The sequence below is a fragment of the Drosophila hydei genome, unplaced genomic scaffold (assembly GCF_003285905.1).
Source record: "Drosophila hydei strain 15085-1641.00,03,60 unplaced genomic scaffold, DhydRS2 tig00000339-arrow-arrow-pilon, whole genome shotgun sequence".
Lineage (NCBI taxonomy): Eukaryota > Metazoa > Arthropoda > Insecta > Diptera > Drosophilidae > Drosophila > Drosophila hydei.
In genome coordinates, this window is record NW_022045712.1 from 550,408 (window position 1) to 565,363 (window position 14,956).

The 14,956-nt window shown below is 40.4% G+C and overlaps 4 protein-coding genes across 7 annotated transcripts; 2 read left to right on the plus strand and 2 right to left on the minus strand.

Moving 5' to 3' along the window:
- Nucleotides 1–69: 69 nt before the first annotated feature.
- LOC111596788 (myosin-2 essential light chain) lies at nt 70–2,811 on the minus strand. Of its 2 annotated transcripts, XM_023311141.2 has the most exons (3): nt 2,708–2,811; nt 2,583–2,610; nt 74–1,064 (listed from the first exon to the last, which is right to left on the minus strand). In XM_023311141.2, the coding sequence occupies exons 1-3, from the start codon at nt 2,708–2,710 to the stop codon at nt 652–654; spliced, it is 444 nt and encodes a 147-aa protein (XP_023166909.1). In that variant the 5' UTR covers nt 2,711–2,811; the 3' UTR covers nt 74–651. The 2 variants fall into 2 exon arrangements, with proteins under 2 accessions (XP_023166908.2, XP_023166909.1); XM_023311140.2 differs by lacking the exons at nt 2,583–2,610; nt 2,708–2,811 and adding an exon at nt 1,150–1,236 and having other exon boundaries at nt 70–1,064.
- Nucleotides 2,812–3,483: 672 nt separating this feature from the next.
- On the minus strand, nt 3,484–7,640 carry LOC111596761 (protein will die slowly). 3 transcript variants are annotated; one of them, XM_023311109.2, is made up of 4 exons: nt 7,562–7,640; nt 4,498–4,803; nt 3,804–4,429; nt 3,484–3,737 (listed from the first exon to the last, which is right to left on the minus strand). In XM_023311109.2, exons 2-4 carry the CDS (start codon nt 4,757–4,759, stop codon nt 3,549–3,551), a joined length of 1,077 nt encoding a protein of 358 aa, XP_023166877.1. In that variant the 5' UTR covers nt 4,760–4,803; nt 7,562–7,640; the 3' UTR covers nt 3,484–3,548. The 3 variants fall into 3 exon arrangements, with proteins under 3 accessions (XP_023166877.1, XP_023166875.1, XP_023166878.1); XM_023311107.2 differs by lacking the exon at nt 7,562–7,640 and adding an exon at nt 5,129–5,306; XM_023311110.2 differs by lacking the exon at nt 7,562–7,640 and adding an exon at nt 4,902–5,052.
- Nucleotides 7,641–7,786: 146 nt separating this feature from the next.
- On the plus strand, nt 7,787–11,331 carry LOC111596763 (alpha-tocopherol transfer protein-like). The gene is made up of 5 exons (XM_023311112.2): nt 7,787–7,897; nt 9,420–9,579; nt 9,874–9,955; nt 10,041–10,468; nt 10,529–11,331. The coding sequence occupies exons 1-5, from the start codon at nt 7,801–7,803 to the stop codon at nt 10,647–10,649; spliced, it is 888 nt and encodes a 295-aa protein (XP_023166880.1). The 5' UTR covers nt 7,787–7,800; the 3' UTR covers nt 10,650–11,331.
- A 507-nt stretch (nt 11,332–11,838) lies between these two features.
- On the plus strand, nt 11,839–14,534 carry LOC111596762 (cytochrome P450 4ae1). The gene is made up of 5 exons (XM_023311111.2): nt 11,839–11,919; nt 12,355–12,535; nt 12,598–13,066; nt 13,135–13,649; nt 13,707–14,534. Exons 1-5 carry the CDS (start codon nt 11,917–11,919, stop codon nt 14,069–14,071), a joined length of 1,533 nt encoding a protein of 510 aa, XP_023166879.2. The 5' UTR covers nt 11,839–11,916; the 3' UTR covers nt 14,072–14,534.
- Nucleotides 14,535–14,956: the final 422 nt, after the last annotated feature.

Sequence of the window (14,956 nt, forward strand, 5' to 3'; positions counted from 1 at the left end):
AAAAAAAAGTAAAACATGTAAAAATTTGAAATGCGCATTTAGTTCAATTATACGCTTCTCTCTCATATATATATATATATACATTTGTCTATATATATATACAGGTATCAAAATCATTAATTAAGCAATACTTGTTACGATACTCGTTAAAGACTTGAGTTCCATTACGGATGTGTGTTTGTGTGTGTATGTGTGTGTGTGTATGTGTGTGTGTGTATATATATGTGTGTATGTGAAGAAATAAAGTTAACTATTATTGAATTAGAAACTCGAACAATTTAGAATAATACGATGCGACCTCTCCGAGGATGTGCTTTACCCTGCTTGAAACAATGGTTAAATTTGTGTGCTGTGTGTGTGGTCGTCTCTTTGTCGTTGTTGTTTTATATGGAATCATATCAATTTGCCGCGAAATGCGAGAATATACAAAAAACATACAAATATGTGGCTAAGAGAGAAATTAACGTGGAATCTTGGAATTGGAGTTTTGGCGGAATGAACGGCTAGCTAACATGGCAGGTGAGTGCTCCTACTCTACTTATTTTTCATCAGTTTCTTGTTGTTGTTGTTGTTGTTGTTGTCTTTCTGATTTCTTTTCTGATTTATCTTTGTTAGTTTTTCGTGTTGCTGTCGATCATCACAGGCTATGGATTAGCCGCTCATAACCATGCGCACGAACTCCTCATAGTTGATGTTGCCCTGCTGATCCTCCATGTTAGCCAAAAGCTGTTCAACCTCCTCGTCGGTGAGCTTCTCACCGAGCGTGGTCAGCAGATGACGAAGTTCAGCGGAAGATATATAGCCGCTGGCATCCTTATCGAAATGACGCAACCCCTCAATGAAGTCGTCGGCGGTATCGCCGGAGCGCGCCTTCGATATGGCCTGATAGATGGGCAGAAAGACCTCGAACGAGATTCGCTCATCCGGTTTCAGCTGATGCGTGCACTTCTTCACGTCCGACTCGGTGGGATTTTGGCCCAATGCACGCAGGCACTCGCCCACCTGGCTCAACTGAATCTTGCCATCGCCGCGATTATCAAACAGATTGAACGCCTCCTGGAACTCTGCAAAGAGGCAAAGCAAATGTTGATTAGATAGATTCATTGTATAACATATATAACAATTTATGTATAGATGTATATATGCAACCTTCAAGTGTGGTAAAAGTGGGCTTCACGTGTGCCGTGTAATAGTACATGATGATATTTTGATATTGAAACTCAATTAATAAAGTATCTCAACTGTTTGCCTGGCTGCACAGCCTACTACTGAGTCGTTGCTGCAACAGATTGCGCAGCATGCGGCTGCAGCAGCGGCAGCAGCAGCGGCAACGTCAGAGATTGTTTCCATGCTCATTGATACCCTGCCAGAGAGTACTTAACGGATGTCTTGAAGTGCGAAACGCATACAGAAGCTGGATCGATTCCAGCTGAGTCTGATTATCATAAGTTTCGGATCGATTCTAGGTCAGCATTAGCCACAAATCACCATAAATCCTTGATCCTCTTCTCTATCTATAACAATGCCAGAGCTATAACAGACGCAGCAACAGTTGGTTAACTCTGACAGGGTTTTTGAATATCTCTCTGCTAGGGAATTTACTCTTCGTTATTCCATATTTCAGTTTTCGTTAATTTTTTGTTATTTGTTTATTTGTTTTCTGTTGTTGCTGTTGCTGTTGCTGTTGTTAACCGGCCAAAAATGGCATTAAAAACAACAACAGAATTTTGTCCATTTTAGGCAATCGTCGAGCGGCAGCAGCTGCGATGCGTCGTGCTTGACGTTAAGGTAAATCAATACGTGCAATGCGGTCAGCTGACGTCACTGCAACAGCAGCAACAACAACTTATCGCCAGGCGACAAGCAATTGAGTAGATTTTGATTAAGTTATCAGAACAGCGAAAAATTTAAACAGTGTGTTGCGTAAAGTAAAGCCCCAATGAGGAACGGAGCTGGAGGCGGCGGGGCGTGGCCAGGGCCATGTGGCGTGTGTTGACCCACAAAAGGCGCCGTAAATGGCAGCCAACATGGCCAACATGGAAATGGCCAAAAAAGTTGAGTGTTTGTTTTTGTTTTTTGTCTATTTCTCAAGCGCTGTTCAATGCAAGCGACGGCAGCTGCAGTTGCAGCTGTTGCAGTCGATGCTGAGACGAGCTCGAGGCAGTTTGTACCGTTGTCCTGGCAGACAGCCCGTCCACTAGTCTGTCAGTCAATCAAATCCTTCAAGCTGCGACATAACTGTAAATCGTTATTGCTTTGCGCGTTCGTTGTGTGAGTCATTGACGCGATCGTATGGCTGCTTTCGTTGGCCGTTTTATGTGTTTATTTTATCAATGATTCATGCGCCGCATATGAAGATGTGTAACGCACACATACACACGCACAAGCATGCATACGCAGTCCGAAAGAGACATGTTGACAACGTATACACAAATACTTGTGTCTTGCTTTGCGGTTTTTTTGCTGTTTTTTGCTGTCGGCCAAGCTTTGAGTTGGCACTTTGAACTTCTGCGCCCATTTCCAAACCAACACCCACTTACACACACGCATTCCACAGCAGACACACATACACACATACTCACCAGCCAACTGATCCTCGGTGTATGCTGCCTGTAAATATAGAAAGAAAAAAAACAAGTATTTTAAGCAAAAATTAAACAAATTATTTGATGCTTCAACAATAGCATCAACAATCGTGCCCGCTTACCATATTGATTGAAAATGTGGGTAAAACACAACACAAAACACGGATTAAATGAATGCCTAATGCACTTAAACCAAATTATTTATTGGTGATGGTGAACAGTGTTGCAAATGTAATCGGGAATGTTATCGATTCTATCGCACCGCCAACATCGGTGCTAGTTGTATTGCGCCTTATCAACACTGACTGTGTTCACTAACAAAACTAATTTTGCTTTAAAATAACTAAATGAAATTTATTTTGTTGTTCTTATTTAAAGGTATCATCATACAACAAGCAACTTTTTATACTTTCTAAAAATATACAAGAGTATATTGTTTTTTATGTCTTAAAGATTTTAGCTTCTCGCAAACTATTTCAATATAAAATCAAAATACGTGAAAAAACCGCTCATAACTGCTGGACTAAAAACTCAAATTGTTTTAATTATTTTATTTTAAATATACATTCCTTGCACGCTTGTTGCTCTTGTTAGTTTACTTGTTTCTCTTCTAATGTGTGAGTTGACTGTGTGTGTCGATTGGTACTTAAATGTAGTTGTCACTTGTGATAAAAGTATAAAAATTGAAGAATTTTTATTGATTTTTGTTTTTTTTTTTTTAACTGGCCAATACATTAGCTAATAAATATTTAAATATACATAATTGCAATCATTTAGTTGCAATTGTAACTTAGAATGTTCCTTTTTGCTGAATCGTGTTTTTCAGGTTACTTTTTTTATATAAAAAAAAAAAAGGGTCAATTAAAAATAATTAGTTTTAAAGTAAGATTATTAAAGAAATGTGTGTTGGTGTGTGTGATTGTGTATGAGTTGCTGTTACTGTTACAAAACACCGTATGCACCCTATGTGTCGGACTTCCAGAGCTTAATGGTCTTGTCGTTCTCCAACGCGGCCGATGCAATGATATTTTCTGTGGGGTGGCAGGCGGTGCAGAGAACGGTGTCTGTGTGTCCTTGCAGCTTTTGTACTACCTCTTTGCTTTGCAGATTCCATATGTAGACCATGTTATCCTCGCTGCCGCTGACAATCCACTGCAGAAATAAATACATGTTTTTACTAAATGTTACAATTGCCTTAAAAGGTAACACGTTATTTACCTTGCCGCCAGTTACAGAGAAATTGGCAAATATGCAATACTTCTCATTCTTGTGACCCGTATAGGTCTTTAGGCATTTGCCCTTGGAATAGTCCCACAGCTTCAGTGTGTTGTCGAGGGTGGCGGCCAGTATGTATTTGCCATTGGGCGAGAATTTGACAAAACTAACGGGCGGATTGTCATCATCAATCAACGTCTTCAGACACTGTCCGCTGGCCGTGTCCCAAATACGACAGAGCCCATCGTAGCTGGAGCTGACAATTAAGGAGCCATCACGATTGAAATGCACTGCCGAAACGGGATCAGAGTGAGCGGGCAGCGTCTTCAAGCATTTGCCTGTGCGCACATCCCAAATGCGGACACTTTCATCAAAGCTACCAGACACAATCAAATTCGACTGAGGATTAAAGTTACAGCAGAAGACATAATTGCTATGGCCCTTCAGCGTCTTCAGACTCTTCCCGGTGCTTAGTTCCCAAACTTTGAGCGTTTTGTCATCGCTGCCGCTGACCAACAGACGCGAATCTGAGGACCACGCGACATCACTAATGCCTAACTTGTGGCCTGAGATGGTTTTCTCAAATTTACCGTCATAAGCGCCCCAGATCTTTATGAGTTTGTCGGCAGCTACAAAACACAAATGGTCATGTAAATTATTAGAACCAAAATTTACATTTATATAAGCAGCAACTTACATGAGCTGGCAAGCCATTCGCCATTTGGGCTAAACTTTACGGCGGAGACGGCCTTGGTGTGGCCGGCAAGTGTAAATTTGAGCGTATAATTGGGCTTAACCGACATCGAGCTCTTGTTCGATGTTGTACTCGTCGATGTCGATGAGACGGAAGGTTGCAGCGTGTTTGGTCCACTGGGTGCTGTTGGCATTGGTTGCTGCTGCTGCTGTTGTTGATGCACTACGCCGGGATGACCGGTGTGAACGGCTCCTATGGGCACCATGGCGTAACTCGTTTCCGTTTTTCAACTTAAATTAATGTTGGACTCTGCAAATATGTTGGTTTATTCTCGTATTACTCTTATTTCTTATACTCAAATGCCACAACAACAATAACGATGATAATAATAATAATAACAAGCTAACCACGCGGTTTTTTTTGGTTATTTGCAATTAAATTTGTCTCTGGCGAGGAGCAATTGCCGCTCTCTTATCGGCAGAGAGTCTGCGCTGCCGTTGTCGCTGCGACTGGTTGCAATTTTTCCGTTTTTTCACCCTCTCTGCTTGCTGTTATTGTAGCGCGGCATTCTACTTCTTCTTCACGGACTGTTTTGCAAACAAAGTTTGTTATGATTCTGCCCTTTAAAAATTACCTATGGCCGATGGTGGTGGCGTTTGGGTTTAATTAATGCTGCAATTAGGTGTCTTCTTGCAGATTTTGCTTACAACACATGCAATTTGTTTGCTTTTTATTCGCCTGCTTAAATTTTGTGGCACGTGCTTCTTCTTTCTACTGTAATGCGTGCGTGAGCAAAAACATGGCGCGTACTTGACAGTTGACAGTTTACGGCTGTTCAGTGTTGAGCAGTGGCAGCGCCAGTTAGACACACTATATAGACCAAACGGACTAAAGCTGCTTGCTATAAGACGTTCGTTCAAAAAAAGGCGCGCCCAAAATATATATTTTATTTATTAACAATTAACTTATGTACGATTTCTTACACACCAATAAGTACTTTAATGTTAGTTAGCCGGGGATTCCTTTTATTAATGTCAAGAATTCAGCTTGTAAGTCAAATGTACATCATCTGTTGTCAATGTGACCAGCTTTGAGTTATGTTTTTAATACCATTGAATGAAGATCAAAATTCAAATCAAATGATTTAGCACAACAGATTCTAACTGTTACTTTGATTTGTAAAATAAATAAACAAACAGAAATTCAATGAAATGCGTTTTCTTTGGTACCTCCCATTTGCATTCATTTAGCTGGTTGTACGTTCAGTTGCAGCGTTTATACAATCACCGGTAAATTTTGCAAGGTTTGCACAATCAAAACATATATAACTACAGAATCGCACACTAATATATATTTATATATGGACATATGCATTAAAAGGCAAAAAAAAACTTAACCTGCAATTGTCATCAAAAAATTCCGAAATTGCAGATTGATAATGACGGAGGCACTTTTCCTAAATTTATAAAGAAAAATGTACAATACAATGTTTTTTTAGGTGTTCCAGGCGCATTAGAGATTCATTCAATTGGTCAGTTGAGATAACAGGTTGTAAAACAAACAATTACTTGACTTTTGCTACTGATTCTAAAAATTACGTGTTTTTCCACTCTCTTGTTTGACTTAAGACTTGTGGCATGCAGTGGAGCTTGTTTCTTTGGTTTTGGCGCACTTTTTGGTCTTAGCAAACGCGAATTTTCTCAAGTTACAAAATTCGAGTATGTGTGTGCGTGTGCGTATTTGTTGTCGGCCAAGGTCAAACCGTTTTCAATAAAAACAACAGACATATTTAACTGGTGTCATATGCGGGGTCTTTTGTAGTTGTTGTTGTTATTGTTACTGTCTTAAAGCTGCGTGCGCCTGGTTTATGACTGCATTAAATATACGAGTACGCTAAAAGTATGGAAATGCCACAAGCAACTTCATAGCTTCAATTCAGAGCGCTTCGAATACCCTTGCAATATTAGTAGCTCAGCTATTTTATTGAACTTAGCTAAGCTGGATTAACTCTTGCTCTTACATTTATAAGAACAATTATAAGCAGAATAGATATTAAAGCCATAGTAATAATAATTTACTGTTATACAGCATGGTTTATGTTTCAGACTGTAGGGCATTCACTCATCTGCATTCGCCTAAATAACTGTTCTCGTTGTTGACGCTGTAAAACTGTTGTGGGTTTTGTTTTCATTAGGCATTCTGCAAAAGTGTCGCTTTCGACTGTGGGTTATCATTGTTTCTGTTTCTGTTTCATTTGTTGTTTTGGTGTTGTCGATGTGCTGCTTCTTAATTTTTCACCTTTTTCATTTTAATACATGTCTGTGGTGTTGTTATTGTTATTGTTGCTGTCGTGTCGCCCAGTTTAGCTTGCGAAACACGTATAGCCGACGAGGCGGCAACGGGGATGGCAAAAGAAGGGAGTGGAAGCGAGACAGCAGGGGGCAGCAATGTTGGGCATAGCAAGTGGAGCGCATACGAAAATTGTTTGCCAATGTCGCGATAAAAACGCCGAAAACTAAAAAATAAACAAATAAACTAAACTCACAAGCACATACCCTCTACTTCGATATGATTAATATATCTATGATTTAATTTGAATCATTTTCGTTCACAAATGACAGCATCAAATCTGTCTGCCACAGTTTTTAGCTTTTTAGTATTATGTTGACGCGCTGAACATACCCTACGCAGTCGACTTTATAGGGTATTAAAAACGTGCACAGATTTAACATAGCAACGTTATTAAAAGAAGTTGTAGACAATCGCTGGACACACATACATGAACGCTTCATAGAACACACACTCTCTCACTCGCACACACAATCGACCTTTCAGCACATGAAACAATTGCAATTGGGTTACGTAAATAGCACAACGGACCAAACACCAAAAAAAATTCGCATGAAAAGCCAAGCCGTCTGTAATCCCGCTGCGTCAATCTCTCATACACACACATAGAAACGCATGCGCACATGCAATTGTGCTGGCAGGCAAGGAGAGAACGAGACAGAGACAGCGTGTAGATCTTGGGTCGTATGGCGAGTGCAATGCCTTAACCTAAACTTACATGCTATGTACATTCCCCTCCTCCCCACCGATGCTTTGTTTCTGTTTTTGTTTTTACTTTGCGAACAGCATTGGCAGCGACAGTGGCAGCGGCAGCGGCAGCAGCGTCGCCCGAAAAACTTCACACACAAATCAGTTGCAGTCGCGAATTAGCGGCGCATAGACGCGGTTTTTATATTCTCTCGCTTGGAGCTCATTAATTAAAGTGCCACTTTGTTGTTCTTTTGAACCAGTGTTGGAATGGTGCACATAAAGGACAACGAACAGCTGATGGCGCAGCGTGTGGCCGAACTTCAAGATTTGATTAAGGCACATCCGCAGCTGCCGCAAAATATTTGTATGTAAAGGAAAAATTAACGATCTAAAGGGAACATAAACTAAGATCAGGATCCAAAATTATAGAGTTAATTGATAGCTTGAACTTAACGGCCAATTCCGAAATGAACTTTAAGCGGAGTTACGACTCATTTAATTAGTGAATGGAACTATAGAAAATATTCCTTAAAATATATTTTCCAAAGAATCTCAAGAACAATTGAATATCTATCTTTAACAAAAGCTATTTCTAATTGGTATCTACTCAAAGGTCAGTTTGCAGTTGAGTAATATTTGATTATCGATAAGGGAAAAAAACAACTTTTAATGAAGTGCAAAGTGGAAAACAAAAAAACACATTTAATTATATGTTTACATTGCCAAGTACTTCGAGTTCCGCAACAACTTAAAGCTCAGCTTGTATCAATAAAGGAAGCAACGTTTTTAATTGAGCGCTAAGTGGACAAGATTCAAAGAATTTTAGAATGGGTTTTAGGAACCTGTTGACCTCCATCTATGATAATTCCGCAATTAATTAGCTTATTTAGGCACACTTCGAAAGAGCTGTGATCTATTTTATGGCTCAGAAATTCATATTATCCTATTCATATAAAGTCTTACCTAGGGCCAATCCTTAAAGTATTATCTATTAAATCAAAAATTGTTGCTTAGAATACTTAACTTCTTGCTTGATATCAAAACTGACTGCCATTAAAAGCAGCCATTATAATAATAATGTTTTGAACAATTCCAACTAATATCGAAAAGTTGAGCTTAAAAGTTCTTTTGTCTCTGGTAATTCCCATCAAACCGAAGGTCCATTCTGTGTGAGTCACTCACCGTGCTTATCTAGACTCAAGTCGCTAGCCATAATGAACACATAATCACATTTAAGTTTTTGATTGCCTAGCATTACGTAAACCCTCTGTCCAGATGGTATTTGTGCTTAGCACTTGGCCAGTTCAACGACGGGTCGTGCCTCGGACTTGGGCTATCATTGTGATCAGATATCTTATAACCTGTATGCTTTGTGGGTTGATGTGTGTAGAAGGCACATACGAGGGCAGTTCGAAAAATTAGCAAAGTTAGCATGAAGATAAATCAAGTTGAATTTCAGTAAAAGAATATATATACATATATATATATATATATATATATATATATATATATATATATATATATATATATATATATATATATATATATATATATATATATATATATATATATATATATATATATATATATATATCGAACATGCTTAGCCTAACGACAAGAGGCTTCAAACTCACAAATTCAAATTGGGTAAGAGTAAATTCCTGTAGAGTTTGAACGTTTACAGGGTATATGCTAGTCGGTGACTGCCGACTAGATCACTCCTTTTGTAGGCTAACTTAATAACTTGAATTGCAGCACAAAGCCAGTTGCATAACTCGCTGGCGACCACATTAACCACAACTGAGTTGCACCTTTTCTTCTCTCTCTCTCTCTCTCTCCCGCCCGGCCATTTGTGGCAACTGCAATTACCACGTAATATTGATTAGCGTCCACATTGCTGCGTCGCTTTCTGCACACGACGCGCGGCGATGTGGCTGCCGCCCAGCGTCTGCTCCAGCTGAACTACGCCATGCGCAACAAGCATCCGCAAATCTTCATCGAACGCGATCCGTTGGATGCCAGCTCCCAGCAGCTGTTGCAAGTCGCGTGAGTGCATGGCCGCCAATGCTAGAGATGGGCGCGTGTCGCCTGCATTCAATCAAGACACGAGACGAAAAACACGAAGTAAATTTCAAATAAATCATCGTTCACAAGCATCGTGTGATTCGTGTCGTGCCGTGTCACGTAGTCAGCTTGCCCCTCGTGCCATGATTGATGCACCGACATCCCAAGCTGTTCACTAGCTGCGCCCATCTCTAGCAGACGGAGCCGTTGCAACCGGTTTGCCACTTTGTGGCAATGTCTAAGCAAAGCTAATTGTGGTTTATGGGCTGCTTGCAGAGATCTGGTGCCGCTGCCCGGGCTGACGCCGGAGAACAACAAGCTGTTATTTTATCGCCTGATTGACCACGATGCGGACAAGGTAAGCAGCGGCTATACTAAATCAATTCCATTCAAACTGTAAACTTGTTGCATGCCACATGCCGCTTGCCACATATCATTGGTAGTTCAACTTTACAGCCAGCATCAAGGTCTTCTTTATGGTCGCCGATTGTCGCTTCGCAACGGAGACAGACGGCCGTCTATCCGACGGCGAGATACCCATCTTTGACATGGCCGGATACTCGCTGCGGCATCTGACCAAGACGGTGCTCAGCTCGCTGCGGGTCTACATGAAATTCGTACAGGAGGCGCATCCGGTGCGACTCAAGGAGATACATGTGCTCAACTGTCCGTCATATTTGGACAAGGTGCTGACCGTGGTCAAGCCGTTCATCAAGAGCGAGGTCTTCAAGCTGATCCATTTCCATTTGCCCGGTGCGGATACGCCCTTCAAGCACTTTCCACGCTCCATGCTGCCGGAGGAGTACGGCGGAGAGGCAGGCAAAATGTCGCAGTTGAAGCAGCACTGGATGCACTTGCTCGAACAGCAGCGGTAAGGCTAACTTGCACCTGAACTTATACACTTGGTCTGATGCAATTTTTCCCTTATCAGTGAATATTTGATGGAGTCCTCCAATTGGAAAATAAACAAATGCAAAAAGAGCAGCAGCAGCAACAACAACAACGCTTGCAACACGATGACGCACAGCCTCAAGACGCTGGAAATTGATTAACTGTAGTCTTACCCATATATCTACTTTAACTGTACATATATATACATATATACCATAGCTGGGCTTGGCTTTAGTCTCTAATAATTCTCTTAAATATAAAATTCATCCAAAATGCAAAAATACAGATAGAACTTAAAGACTGATCCATCGCGGCACCAATGGAGTCCTGAATCTGCGGATATTCTATTCTTGCCTGCATCACATTTGGTCATCTTCTTCGCCGATCCGCGGCATTTGGAAGGCATATTGCGCAGTCCAAGAAGCCGGACAAGTTGAATACAAGACTACCATTAAGCAGCGACTTGAGGCACTTGTCAAGACTCAGCGGCAGCAAATGGCCCAGAAGCTAAAGACAGAGGAAACTATACACGACGAATTGGACGTATAGAGTCATCTTGGTGAGCTGCTGTAGTCCCTGGTAAGCGGGGCGCCACTAAGCATTAAAGATATACGCGTAGAGGTGGATACATTGATGTTCGAAGGCCACGACACAGCCTTCCTTTTGCCTGAGTTAAGCGAAGTACTCGGCACGGATAACTCTACAGCAGTTAATCGTGCATGCAGTGTATTCAAGTTGGTGATAAATTTTAAATGTCAATTTATTTATACTCTTATTTTGGTTTTTGTTTTCGCCTGCTGGTTCGATAAACATCTGTTATTATTGCTCTCACTGCTGATTATTGCTATCTCAGACATTCAACGTGCATACCCTCGCTGATTTCGCTTACATAATGGGGTATTTGAAATTTATGTACAAAGAAAGTTTTCTCATAATATATTCGTTTTAATGTCTTCTGGCCTTTACTATGGAAAATAAAACGAATTTTTAATATGAATAGATACCATATGCAGAGTGACCATATATCTATATTTCCAATTAGCTATTTTATCTTGTATGCCTATCGAATTCATTAAATATCGATGTTAGTTTTAAGTTATGGCTTAATTAGCACCAATTGTTATTGTTATATGATGAGCTTGCAGATATATCGTTGACGCAATCAATATTTATGCTAATCAATTTTTCTGTTATTTGTTTCATTTCTTTGCTTACATATCGATAATTATAACAATCGAAGCAAGCTGATAGCTTACAGGGCATTACATTGTCGACTAAAAGAGTAAATACTCCTGCATTGTTATAAAACAGCTCGTAAACATATGGATTTCGTGATTAAGTATAATTATATTTCGCACAGCCAATCACAAGTCTACTAATAAAGCATGTATACAACTTTTGATTTACATTCGACTGAGGCTTGTTAAAATGGTAAGTGCGGGCTTTTTAAATAGTCATTTACATTGCTTAACTACAGTTGACAAAATTCAATAAACAATAATACAACTTGAAGTTGCAATCAAAGCATCCACTTGCCAATGCACTCACACATAGATAACTGCGAAGTTTCATTCTAAAGTCAATTACTACTGGAGTGCGGTTAGATGACTAGTGTTGGAAAGTGATAAGTTTTTGAAATATTAAAACCGTTTTTGTAACTGACGGCCTGTTTAATATTTTATTGTATTTCTTTTTAAGAAAAATATATTTATATAATATATTTTTATTTTCAAATTAGTATAGTATAGTATATAAATAAAAAATATACATTGAATAAAGATAGTTTAATATATCAAGTAGTCTATAATATTTAATTGTAGCTATACATATATATAGTTAATATAATCCCGATCCCTTTTTTTATAGTATACAAATATGTTGCTCGGATTGTTGTCGTTTGCTTTGGTAGTTGTTTGTCTGCGTTTTCTGCTACAGCTGTTAAAGAAGGAGCACAGGCACCGTCAGCTGCTGCAGCATGTGGCGCCAAATGTGTCCCAAATACCTATCATCGGAGGCGTCTGGCAAATGCGCGACTTCCAGCCGGACAGTGAGTATCAAGCTGACTGATGATGTGGTCTTGTCGTAATTGTAGTCCTTAATCCTAATTAGATCTTCATGAGAAGTTTGCGGAGTATGTGAAGCGTTACGGACGCAGCTTTGTGGCCACCACCTTTGGACGCATGGTGCTGGTAACCGCAGATCCGAAGCATGTGGATGCTTTGCTCCTAAGCAAGCAGCATCTGCGCAAGAGCATCGTCTATTTCGCCCTTGATGGCTGGCTGGGCAATGGTTTGCTACTCAGTCGGGGCGAGCATTGGCATGCCATGCGCAAGATAATAACGCCCTCGTTTCACTTCAACATTTTGGAGCAATATGTCAAGATCTTTGACAGGCAGTGCAATGTTCTAGTCAGCAAGCTAAAGCCACTGGCCGCGACGGACACCGACGACGCTCAAGCTTTTAACATTTATCCCTATATGTGTCTGACCGCCTTGGACATTATCAGCGAGGCAGCCATGGGCGTCAGTCTGGATGCCCAAGAGAATGTTGAGGCGCCAGTGGTGCAGGCTGTCAAGGAGTAAGCAGCATTAATCAATATATCAAATTTTGCAGTGTCAAATACTTATTTCTGTTTCGTGGCTGCAGCGTGACCAACATTTTGGCGACGCGTTTCATGCGGCCGCATTTGTTGCCGCCTCTGTTTTTCCGCTTGCTCTGGCCCAGTGGCTACCGCAAGCAGTGGATGGGCATTAAGTGCTTGCACGACTTCACCGATAACATCATCAAGCGACGTTGCCAATTGTTGCACACGGAAGAGCAACGGACTGCTCTGCTGGATACACTGTTGCAGGCACGCCTGGATGGCGCACCACTCACGGATGCCCAGATACGCGACGAAGTGAGCACGTTCATCTTTGCGGGCCACGATACTACCACATCCGCGGCATCCTTTTGCCTGTATCTGTTGTCGCGGCATGCGGCAGTGCAGCAGCGTTTGTACGAGGAGCTTCACTCACATTATGGCAAGGATGTGGATCGGTCTGTTGTCCATGCTGATTTCGCCGAGCTGCCCTATTTGCACTGCGTAATCAAGGAGTCTCTGCGTCTGTTTCCGCCCATACCAGCTGTGGGTCGTCTGCTGGAAAGGGATTTGCCGTTAGGTTGGTAAACGTGTTTCAATATATTTCAACTTGCATTCACATGCTGTCTCACGGCAGATGGTACGGACAAAACTGGTGCGGCACGGGTGCCAGCTGGCACGAATGTCCTTATACTGCTTTGGCAACTGCAGCGGGATGCGCAGCTGTACGTTGAGCCTTTGCGCTTCTGGCCAGAAAGGCATATGGACAATAAGATGACCGATGCTGGATCAGGCAAATTCGCTGCCAGCTATATACCCTTCAGTGCAGGTCTGCGCAACTGCATTGGCCAGCGTTTTGCGCTGCTCGAACTGAAGACAATTTTGATCAAAATGCTACAACATTTTGAGCTGTTGCCGTTGGGCGTCGACGTGAAGCCGTCAATCAAAATAGTTTTGCGTTCTGCCACGGGCGTTAATCTTGGCCTAAGAATGCGTGCTTAAGTAATATTTTAGCTAAAAATCAATATAAATATAATTTTAAATTCAGTACGTTGCAGCGATAAGTTGTTTTCGCTATTATCGATAATTGTTGCAACGATCAATTAATTGATGTGCACTAAGGCATTGCCAGCTACATTCAAAATAAGCCAATCTGTTCCCAGGCACAGATTACATTACACTCCCTCACATATATCTTACTGCTGCAGTAAGACTATTGCCAAACACGATTTTATTAAAGTTTTCATTAATATTAGCAATTAATTATTAAAAAATGCAACTATAATTGATGTGCAAATGCACTGTCAGCTGCAGTTAATATTCCAAAATAATACTAAGCTGTTCCCACGAACAGTTTAATACGAAGCACTCATAGCATGGCCAAATTAAAATAAACGAAACTGGACCCGGGCACAGTTTTTGTGCACTCTGCAAAAAAAAACTAGTTCGCTGCATATTTAAGATTTTTGTATAATTTGTTAATGCATAAGCAAAATTGTATTTTTTGTGTTATTATTTATTAATTTCTTTGTTTTGTCGTTTTTTGTATTTTTTTGTGGCGTTTAATAAACACAAGTATTTACCATTTTGTAGATAGTTAACTTGCTTTGCCCTAAAAGTGTTCACACGTGTCCGTAACATTTAATGGATCTACTTAGCTATAAATTATAATGCACACGAGCATTGTATTATGTATGTATATATATATATATACATTTATAAATTTATATATAGGTACACAAGTTTATTTCACTATTTATTTAGTCTAATAGTAAATTGAATTCCAAAAAAAAGACTAAATAAAAACGAAAAGCAAAAAATGTTATAAAACAAATGCATAACAAACATTTAACAATTGTGTTTACTTATTTTCTATATATGTGTATA

Excerpts from the sequence above, each read along its gene's own strand:
- LOC111596762 (XM_023311111.2), top strand. Across the intron at positions 13,067-13,134 it reads GTGGTGCAGGCTGTCAAGGA|CGTGACCAACATTTTGGCGA; the intron begins GTAAGCAGCATT and ends TCGTGGCTGCAG. Across the intron at positions 13,650-13,706 it reads GGAAAGGGATTTGCCGTTAG|ATGGTACGGACAAAACTGGT; the intron begins GTTGGTAAACGT and ends GTCTCACGGCAG.
- LOC111596761 (XM_023311109.2), bottom strand. The coding sequence starts at position 4,759 with ATGGTGCCCATAGGAGCCGTTCACACCGGTCATCCCGGCGTAGTGCAT. Across the intron at positions 4,430-4,497 it reads CGAATGGCTTGCCAGCTCAT|CTGCCGACAAACTCATAAAG; the intron begins GTAAGTTGCTGC and ends TGTGTTTTGTAG. Across the intron at positions 3,738-3,803 it reads TCTCTGTAACTGGCGGCAAG|TGGATTGTCAGCGGCAGCGA; the intron begins GTAAATAACGTG and ends TTATTTCTGCAG.
- LOC111596763 (XM_023311112.2), top strand. The coding sequence starts at position 7,801 with ATGGTGCACATAAAGGACAACGAACAGCTGATGGCGCAGCGTGTGGCC. Across the intron at positions 7,898-9,419 it reads GCAGCTGCCGCAAAATATTT|CGTCCACATTGCTGCGTCGC; the intron begins GTATGTAAAGGA and ends AATATTGATTAG. Across the intron at positions 10,469-10,528 it reads CACTTGCTCGAACAGCAGCG|TGAATATTTGATGGAGTCCT; the intron begins GTAAGGCTAACT and ends TTCCCTTATCAG.
- LOC111596788 (XM_023311140.2), bottom strand. The coding sequence starts at position 1,198 with ATGTACTATTACACGGCACACGTGAAGCCCACTTTTACCACACTTGAA. Across the intron at positions 1,065-1,149 it reads CACTTTTACCACACTTGAAG|AGTTCCAGGAGGCGTTCAAT; the intron begins GTTGCATATATA and ends GCCTCTTTGCAG.